The following is a 10,243-nucleotide window of genomic DNA, read 5'->3' on the forward strand; positions in this document are numbered from 1 at the left end:
CCAACTGGATCTGATCGTGTGTCGGCACCAACTGGATCTGATCGTGTGTCGGCACCAACTGGATCTGATCGTGTGTCGGCACCAACTGGATCTGATCGTGTGTCGGCACCAACTGGATCTGATCGTGTGTCGGCACCAACTGGATCTGATCGTGTGTCGGCACCGGCAGGTAAAGCCTCTCTACGTGTGAACTGAGGAAAAGCTGAAAACAATCGTGGAAATAGTTTCCTCATACAAACTTTTGTCCGAACTCCGAAACAAATCGGCTTCCCCAAAATAACATTGTCGCTGTAGAATGTTTATTTTTCATCAGGTGGATTGACTGCGAATGTCATGTGAACAAGACTAATGAAACTCTTCTTCTGGCACAGCAAAATGTTAAAATATAACTATATTAATCTGACAATCGTATTATTGTGTGCATGCTCAGTGCAGTCTTTCTAATTGTTCAGTCTCCGGGATCGGCTCTGCCACAACGTTTCTGACACTACTACAACTTTGTCAGAACCTACAACCGCACGTAGAGGTAGTTTAATGTCAGACCTAGACCCTGTCACACTGAACGACCCAAGACGTCCGACAATCGTTTACAACCTAAGAATTTGCCCCCCCCCGGGACAGCAAAATCGTAGCATAAGATGGCTGAAATCATCGTCTGCGATGACTTTAATTCAACCGACTTGAGCTTTATCAAAGATGCCGGAGCAGAAGGTGGATGTGGTTCCACATGTCACCCTATTCCCTATGTAGTGAACTACGTTGGACCAGTGCCTGTAAGGCTAGTGCACTATACAGGGTGCCATTTGTGCCCTAGCCATGGTGTTGTGATTTGAGCCGTCAGACAGAAAGACAAAGACTCTGTATGGCTGGTCACAGCTGTGGAGCCCATTTTAAGCCTGGCCCAGAGTAGCCAAACCCTCCCCCTGCTTGACAAGGTTAAGTGATTCCTCTGGGGACAGGGATTCATTGTCTAAACAGTTGGATCTCCATCCACCTACTACTTATTGACAGACCGAGACAGCGTAACACAGGGAGGGAACGAGAGCACTTCTCCTCTGCTGTGTTTGTGTTCTGACTGCCACAGTGGTTTTCAGACTGATACGAAAAGGGCTTTTTCTTTCTCTCCCTCATCCCCTTTCTTGTGTTCCCTCTCTCATCAACCCTTCGTCTCACTCCATCTCTCGCTCATTCTGTCAAGTCAATTCTAAAGGGGCTTTTATTGGCATGGGAGACATATATGTTTACGTTGCCAAAGGAAGTGACATCAACAGATGACAAACATCTGAAAACCTAAAGAGGAAGAAATAGAATCAGGATAAGACAGTTGTAGTGTTTTATGAGGATCACAGTGCACGACACCATCCAACTTTCCCTAATAGCATGATGGTCATGTTTTGAGCAACATTAGCAGTCTTCATCAGTTGACTTGAAATCTGTTCCCCCAGTGAATGAACTTTGTAACTGTGTCAGAGTGTCATGCGCTGACATTTTAAGATGACCTCTCACTTGTCCCTATGGATGGCCCATGACCGAACCCTTGCCATTTGACTCTGTGGATGGTGCAGACGGGTTGAGTGGGGGCCATAGGGGACAGGGAGCCGGAGCAGGCCAGGGATATCATGTGGAACAGGGACCCGGAGCAGGCCAGAGAGTTACCATGCGGGCCAGGAGCAGGCCTGAGGAAATTGGTGGAAGCTCATGAAGAATCAGAGGAAAGGGCTTAGGACTTGGGATCCTGGGGGCCCACACTGTCAGCAGTGGCATTAGGGGATGACACGACTAGGAGTCCTCTGACGCTTCAACTCTGAATGATTAGAGAGCGTGCGAGCGGGGGGAGGGAGGGAGCACTGGGGTACGGTCATCTGGTCCATATACACCCTAATATGGATTAGAATGAGTAGAACATGGAAGGGTGTTGAACTATGGGCTCGACTACAGGGAAGGGAGCGATCCTGTGGAGGATGGATTTGTGTTGACTACAGGGAAGGGAGCGATCCTGTGGAGGATGGATTTGGACTTGAACCCCATCGAACATGTCTGTAGAGACCTGTCTAACCTGACAGAGCTTGAGAGGATCTGCAGAGAACAATGGGAGAAACTCCCCAAATACAGGTGTGCCAAGTTTGTAGCATCATACCCAAGAAGACTGGAGGCTGTAATCACTGCCAAAGGTGTTTCAATAAAGTACTGAGCAAAGGGTCAGTTTTTTGTTTTTAATACCTTCGCAAAAAAATCTGAACTGTTTTTGGTTTGTCACTCTGGTCTATTATGTGTAGATTGAGAGAGAAAAAGATGTGGATCCATTTTTAGGCGTAACAAAATGTGGAAAAAGTGAAGTGGTCTGAATACTTTCTGAATTGTAAAATAAAGGCTGGTTGTATTTGTCCTCTTTCCCTGTACGTGTTTGAGGTGTGAAATAGAATAGATATTTTTTTTGCGTATCTCAACTCCCACTGAGACACCCTCAGAGAGCACGATCAGGGTCAGCCATTATTGACTGACGAGCGCGAAGCAATCAGGGTTAAGTGCCTCGCTCCAGGACAGATCGACAGATTTTTTTTCACCTTGTCGGCTCGGTGATTTGAACTACCAGCGTTTGGGTTACTGTCCCAACGCTCCGACCGCTAGGTGTGTGTGTTCACTGTATCCGAGACTGTCGGCATCACAACGGCAGAGAGATTGGCCCTCACACAGTCAGACACTACACTCCCCAATACACTGTAAATATTATAAATGTTGACTTCCTGTATTTGTAAATGTTTGTTCTATTCTACTGATTTACTTTGTTCCTATTATGTATTGTAGCATGAACCTGTAAGTAAGCATTTCATTGGACGATATTACCATGTGCATTCCGTACATATAACAAATAAAAACGTTAGGGGAGGGACTTAGGACCTTCTCCAATCCGGTTGAGGAGACTTGGGATATATATATATATATCTCTCTCTCTCTCTCTCTCTCTCTCAAGTCTCCTCAACCGGATTGGAGAAGGTCCTAAGTCCCTCCCCTAAAGTTTTTATTTATATATATATTTACATTTGCTACCCCCTGCACCACGGTACCGTAGTCTCCCCCTGCACTACACCGCAGTCTCCCCCGGCACCACGGCCGCAGTCTCCCCTGCACACGGTACCGTAGTCTCCCCCTGCACTACGGTACCGCAGTCTCCCCGGCACCACGGTACCGCAGTCCCCCCCGCACGGTACCGCAGTCTCCCCCTGCACTCACGGTACCGCAGTCTCCCCCTGCACCACGGTATATCTCCCCCTGCACCACAGTACCGTAGTCTCCCCGGCACCACGGTACCTGTCTCCCCCTGCACCACGGTACCGTAGTCTCCCCCTGCACCACGGTACCGTAGTCTCCCCCTGCACCACGGTGCCGTAGTCTCCCCCGGCACCACGGTACCGTAGTCCCCCTGCACTACGGTGAGTCTCCCCTGCACCACGCTACCGCAGTCTCCCCCTGCACCACGGTACCGTAGTCTCCCCCTGCACAACGGTACCGTAGTCTCCCCCTGCACCACGGTGCCGTAGTCTCCCCCTGCACCACGGTGCCGTGTCTCCCCTGCACCACGGTACCGTAGTCTCCCCCTGCACTACAGTACCGTAGTCTCCCCCGGCACCACGGTACCGCAGTCTCCCCCTGCACTACGGTGCCGTAGTCTCCCCTGCACCACGGTACCGTAGTCTCCCCTGCACCACGGTACCGTAGTCTCCCCCTGCACCACGGTACCGTAGTCTCCGCCCCTGCACTACAGTACCGTAGTCTCCCCCTGCACCACGGTATCGTAGTCTCCGCCCCTGCACTACAGGAGCCGTAGTCTCCCCCTGCACCACGGTACCGTAGTCTCCGCCCCTGCACTGCAGTACCGTAGTCTCCCCCTGCACCACGGTACCGTAGTCTCCGCCCCTGCACTACAGTACCGTAGTCTCCCCCTGCACCACGGCCGTAGTCTCCGCCCCTGCACTAGAGTCTCCCCCTGCACCACGGTACCGTAGTCTCCGCCCCTGCACTACAGTACCGTAGTCTCCCCCTGCACTACAGTGTGCATCTAGACTGCCCACTACCTCAATAGGCCAGGCAGGAACAATGTTGGTGTTACTGCACTAGTCAGCATTACAGCCACCCAGCCAGACGACCAGTCACCCCGGGCAACCAGACGGTAGCATTCTCACTAACCGGTAACCATAGAGATAATGTTATATTTAATGACACGGCACCACTCGCTGTGTAGAATGACTCCTTTTAGTGTTGTGTGACTATAGAGAACCTCTGCTGTGTGTGTGTGTGTGTGTGTGTGTGTAGCAGTACTGTTGCATATGGATTAAATATTAAAAGCTGACACCAATACTGTAAGTTTTAATTCTGGCCTGTGCGACATTGTCAGTGTTTTCTGAATCAGTCCTAAACCTGTAGCAGGTGCTCTTGTCCCCCTCCCCCCTCTGCTCTGCTCTTCTCCGATCCACTTGATCTTACTTATTGATAAGGGTTGACTGTTATTTACTGTATTGATTAATCCATTCCCTGGGTGTTGTTATTTAGGAATTGGGAAGGTAACCTAACGACACATTCTTTACTCCCGAGGGAGGGAGGGGGGGGGGGAGAGGGGAGGGGGAGAGGAGGGAGAGGGGGGGAGAGAGGGGAGGGAGGGAGAGGGGGGGGGAGGGGGGGAGGAGGGAGGAGAGGGGGGGGGAGGGAGGGGGGGAGGGGAGGGAGGGGGGGAGAGGGGGGGAGGGGAGAGAGGGGAGGAGGGAGAGGGAGAGGGGAGGGGGAGGGAGGGGGAGAGGGGGAGGGGAGGAGGGAGAGAGGGGAGAGGGGAGGGAGACGGAGAGGGGGGAGGGAGAGAGGGGGGGGGGGAGGGAGACGGAGAGGGGGAGGGAGAGAGGGGGAGGGGGAGGGAGACGGAGAGGGGGGGAGAGAGGGGGGAGGAGGGAGAGAGGGGGAGGAGGGAGAGAGAGAACCTCCTCCTTTTATTCTCTTTTTATAAATGCATTTAATCTTAACCTGGAGTGAATTTAGAATGACAGAATATATCACCACCGGAATGTTTAGTGGAATAGAATAAACCTGTTAGAACGTCGGTTCTGTCACTTCCTCTCCATAACTGTGGCAGCTTGTTTTGAAATTATAAGTGGCGTTTCTGGAACCCAATTTATGGAATAGAATCATTTCTACTTCAGCAATATAACTGCTGATGCCCGTTCCTCCATTACCCCCCCCCCCTCCTCAACCATGTCTTAATTTAAACCAATGGATTTTACACTGAATCAACAGCAGGGGCCCATATGGCCATAAAACCTGATGATGTACGGTGCATTCAGAAAGTATTCAGACCCCTTTTTTCTTACGTTGCTGCCTTATTCTAAAATGGATTTAAATTCAATCTAGACAGAGTGCTCCATAACAAAACAAATACCTTATTTACATTAAGTATTCAGACCCTTTGCGATGAGACTCTAAATTGAGCTCGGATGCATCCTGTTTCCATTGATCGTCCTTGAGATGTTTCTACAACTTGACTAGAGTCCAACCTGTGGTAAAATTCAATTGATTGGACATGATTTGGAAAGGCACACACCTGTTTATATAAGGTCCCACAGTTGACACGGCAGAGCAAAAACCAAGCCATGGGGTCAAAGGAATTGTCCGTAGAGCTCTGAAACAGGATTGTGTTGAGGCACAAACTGAGAAATCGGGCGAGAAGGGCCTTGGTCTTCCCCCATAAATAAAAAAAGCAAATTTATATATTTTTATAATTAGTTTTTAGGAGTAGTGTCAAAGATTCCTCTGCTAAATGAATCTAGGGGAAACACTGACCAAGCGGTCTGTGGATGTGAGTGGGTGTCTGTTTTCTCTGTTTTCTAGATACATGCTGTGTATAATCAGAAGCTGACTGTCTGTGTGATGAGATGGAGACAGTAAATGTCTATAGTGCTGTGCAGTGTGTATGTAGGTGTGAGTCTGACTGTCTGTTCCTGCGTCTAGGTGGCCAACCTGGCCTGCTCCATCTGTAATAATGAGGAGGGAGTCAAGCTGGTCCGTATGGCCGCTTCCCAGCTGGAGACACTCTGCCCCCAGGTACCTGCCGGTCTCTCTACTCTCTCTCTCTCTAGCTCTCCTTTCTCTCTCTCTCTAGCTCTCCTTTCTCTCTCTCTCTAGCTCTCCTTTCTCTCTCTCTCTAGCTCTCCTTTCTCTCTCTCTCTAGCTCTCCTTTCTCTCTCTCTCTAGCTCTCCTTTCTCTCTCTCTCTAGCTCTCCTTTCTCTCTCTCTCTCTCTAGCTCTCTTTCTCTCTCTCTCTCCCTCTCTAGCTCTCTCTTAGCACTCTCTCTCTCTCTCTAGCTCTCCTTTCTCTCTCTCTCTCTCTCTCTAGCTCTCCTTTCTCTCTCTCTCTCTCTAGCTCTCCTTTCTCTCCTCTCTCTCTCTCTAGCTCTCCTTTCTCTCTCTCTCTCTCTAGCTCTCCTTTCTCTCTCTCTCTCTCTAGCTCTCCTTTCTCTCTCTCTCTCTCTAGCTCTCCTTTCTCTCTCTCTCTCTCTCTCTAGCTCTCCTTTCTCTCTCTCTCTCTCTAGCTCTCCTTTCTCTCTCTCTCTCTATCTCTCCTTTCTCTCTCTCTCTCTCTCTCTCTAGCACTCCTTTCTCTCTCTACCCTCTCTCTCTCTCTACCCTCTCTCTCTCTCTACCCTCTCTCTCTCTCTACCCTCTCTCTCTCTACCCTCTCTCTCTCTACCCTCTCTCTCTCTCTCCTCTCTCTCTCTCTCCCTCTACCCTCCCTCTCTCTCTCTCTACCCTCTCTCTACCCTCTACCCTCTCTCTCTCTACCCTCTACCCTCTACCCTCTCTCTCTCTCTCTCTCTCTACCCTCTACCCTCTACCCTCTCTCTCTCTCTCTCTACCCTCTCTCTACCCTCTCTCTACCCTCTCTCTCTACCCTCTCTCTCTACCCTCTCTCTCTACCCTCTCTCTCTACCCTCTCTCTCTCTCTCTACCCCCCTCTCTCTACCCTCTCTCTCTCTCTACCCTCTCTACCCTCTCTCTACCCCCTCTCTCTCTACCCTCTCTCTCTCTACCCTCTCTCTCTCTCTACCCTCTCTTTCTCTCTCTTCCTCTCTCTCTACCCTCTCTCTCTCTCTACCCTCTCTCTACCCTCTCTCTCTCTCTACCCTCTCTCTCTCTCTCTCTCTCTCTACCCTCATCTTCCCTCTCTCTCTCCCTCTCTAACCTCTCTCTCTCTAACCTCTCTCTCTCTCTACACGCTCTCTCTCTACCCTCTCTCTCTCTCTCTCTCTCTCTCTCTCTCTACCCTCTCTCTCTCTACCCTCTCTCTCTCTCTCTACCCTCTCTCTCTCTACCTACTCTCTCTCTCTACCCTCTCTCTCTACCCTCTCTCTCTCTCTACCCACTCTCTCTCTCTAACCTCTCGCGCTCTACCCTCTAACTCTTTCTCTACCCTTTCTCTCTCTACCCTCTCTCTCTCTCTCTACCCTCTCTCTCTTCCCTCTCTCTTTCTCTCTCTCTACCCCCTCTCTCTCTCCCTCTCTCTCTCTCTCTACCCTCTCCTCTCTCTCTACCCTCTCTCTCTCTACCCTCTCTCTACCCTCTACCCTCTCTCTCTCTCTACCCTCTCTCTCTCTCTCTACCCTCTCTCTCTCTCTACCCTCTCTACCCTCTCTCTCTCTCTACCCTCTCTACCCTCTCTCTCTCTCTACCCTCTCTCTCTCTCTACCCTCTCTCTCTCTCTACCCTCTCTACCCTCTCTCTCTCTCTCTCTACCCTCTCTCTCTCTACCTCTCTCTCTCTCTCTCTACACTCTCTCTCTCTCTACCATCTCTCTCTCTCTCTACACTCTCTCTCTCTCTACCCTCTCTCTCTACCATCTCTCTCTCTACCCTCTCTCTACCCTCTCTCCCTCTCTCTCTCTACCCTCTCTCTCTCTCTCTACCCTCTCTCTCTCTCTCTACCCCTCTCTCTCTCTCTCTCTCTCTCTACCCTCTCTCTCTACCCCCTCTCTCTCTACCCTCTACCCCTCTCTCTCTACCCTCTCTCTCTCTCTCTACCCCTCTCTCTCTACCCCCTCTCTCTCTCTTCTCTCTCTCTCTCTACCCTCTCTCTCTCTCTCTCTCTCTCTCTCTCTCTCTACCTCTCTCTCTCTCTCTCTCTACCCTCTCTCTCTCTTCTCTCTCTCTCTCTCTCTACCTCTCTCTATCTTCTCTCTCTCTCTCTCTCTCTACCCTCCCTCTCTCTCTCTCTCTACCTCTCTCTCTCTCTCTCTACCCTCTCTCTCTCTCTACCCTCTACTCTCTCTCTCTCTCTCTCTCTACCCTCTACCTCTCTCTCTCTCTCTCTCTACCCTCTACCCTCTCTCTCTCTCTCTCTCTACCCTCTCTCTCTCTCTCTCTCTTCTCTCTCTCTCTCTACCCTCTACCTCTCTCTCTCTCTCTCTACCCTCTCTCTACCCTCTCTCTCTCTACCCCTCTCTCTCTACTCTCTCTCTCTCTCTCTACCCTCTACCTCTCTACCTCTCTCTCTACCCTCTCTCTACCCTCTCTCTACCCTCTCTCTCTCCCTCTCTCTCTCTCTCCTCTCTCTCCCTCTACCCTCTCTCTCTCTCTCTCTCTCTCTCTCTCTCTCTACCCTCTCTCTCTCTACCCTCTCTCTCTCTACCCTCTACCCTCTCTCTCTCTCTACCCTCTACCCTCTCTCTACCCTCTCTCTACCCTCTCTCTCTCTCTCTCTACCCTCTCTCTCTCTCTCTCTACCCTCTCTCTCTCTCTACCCTCTCTCTCTCTCTACCCTCTCTCTCTCTCTACCTCTACCCCTCTACCCTCTCTCTCTCTCTACCCCCCTCTCTCTCTCTCTACCCCTCTCTCTCTCTCTACCCCCTCTCTCTCTCTCTACCCTCTCTCTCTCTCTACCCTCTCTCTCTCTCTACCCTCTACCTCTCTCTCTGCTCTCTCTCTCTCTGCCTCTCTCTCTCTACCTCTCTTCTCTCTCTACCCCATCTCTCTCTCTACCCTCTACCCCTCTCCTCTCTCTCTACCCTCTCTCTCTCTCTCTCTACCCTCTCTCTCTCTCTACCCTCTCTCTCTCTCTCTCCTACCCTCTCTCTACCCTCTCTCTCTCTCTCTACTCTCTCTCTCTCTCTCTACCCTCTCTCTCTCTCTACCCTCTCTCTCTCTCTACCCCTCTCTCTCTCTACCCTCTCTCTCTCTTCTCTCTCTCTCTCTACCCTCTCTCTCTCTCTCTACCCTCTCTCTCTCTCTCTACCCTCTCTCTCTCTCTACCCTCTCTCTCTCTCTACCCCCTCTCTCTCTACCCCCTCTCTCTCTACCCCCTCTCTCTCTTCTCTCTCTCTCTACCCCCTCTCTCTCTCTCTCTCTACCCTCTACCTCTCTCTCTCTCTCTCTCTCTACCCTCTACCTCTCTCTCTCTCTCTCTGCCCTCTACCCCTATCCTACTCTCTCTCTCTCTCTCTCTCTCTCTACCCTCTCCCCTCTCTCTCTCTCTCTACCCTCTCTCCCTCTCTCCCCTCTCTCTCTCTACCCTCTCTCTCTCTCTCTCTCTCTCTCTCTCTCTCTCTCTCTCTCTCTCTCTACCTCTCTCTCTCTCTCTCTCTCTCTCTCTCTCTCTCTCTCTCTCTCTCTCTACCCTCTCTCTCTCTCTCTTACCCTCTCTCTCTCTCTCTCTTCTACCCTCTCTCTTCTCTCTCTCTCTCTCTCTATCTACTCTCTCTCTACCCTCTCTCTACCCCTCTCTTTCTCTCTCTACCCTCTCTCTAGCCTCTGTCTCTCTACCTCTCTCTCTCTCTCTCTCTCTGTACCCTCTCTCTTTCTACCTTCTATCTCTCTTTACCCTCTCTCTCTCTCTCTCTCTCTACCCTCTCTATCTCTACATTCTCTCTACATTCTCTCTCTCTCTCTCTACCCTCTCTCTTCCCTCTCTAACCTCTCTCTCTCTCTCTACCCTCTCTCTCTACCCTCTCTCTCTCTCTACCCTCTCTCTCTCTCTTCCCCTCTCTCTCTCTACCCTCTCTCTCTCTGCCCCCCTCTCTCTCTCTCTCTCTACCCTCTCTCTCTCTCTACCCTCTCTCTCTCTCTACCCTCTCTCTCTCTACCCCTCTCTCTCTACCCCTCTCTCTCTCTCTCTCTACCCTCTCTCTCTTCTCTACCCTCTCTCTCTCTCTCTCCTCTCTCTCTCTCTCTACCCTCTCTCTCTCTCTACCCTCTCTCTCTCTCTACCCTCT

General features: G+C 51.0%; 1 protein-coding gene across 1 annotated transcript in view; it reads left to right on the forward strand.

Moving 5' to 3' along the window:
- Nucleotides 1-10,243, forward strand: part of LOC121838744 (catenin alpha-1-like) — a 211,900-nt gene that overhangs the window by 97,976 nt on the left and 103,681 nt on the right. The window contains exon 7 of the mRNA XM_042303028.1: nucleotides 5,992-6,084. Coding sequence (XP_042158962.1) covers nucleotides 5,992-6,084 — 93 coding nt within the window. The remainder of the gene's footprint in view (nucleotides 1-5,991; nucleotides 6,085-10,243) is intronic.

Source organism: Oncorhynchus tshawytscha, linkage group LG21 (assembly GCF_018296145.1).
Source record: "Oncorhynchus tshawytscha isolate Ot180627B linkage group LG21, Otsh_v2.0, whole genome shotgun sequence".
In the NCBI taxonomy this organism is placed as follows: Eukaryota; Metazoa; Chordata; class Actinopteri; order Salmoniformes; family Salmonidae; genus Oncorhynchus; species Oncorhynchus tshawytscha.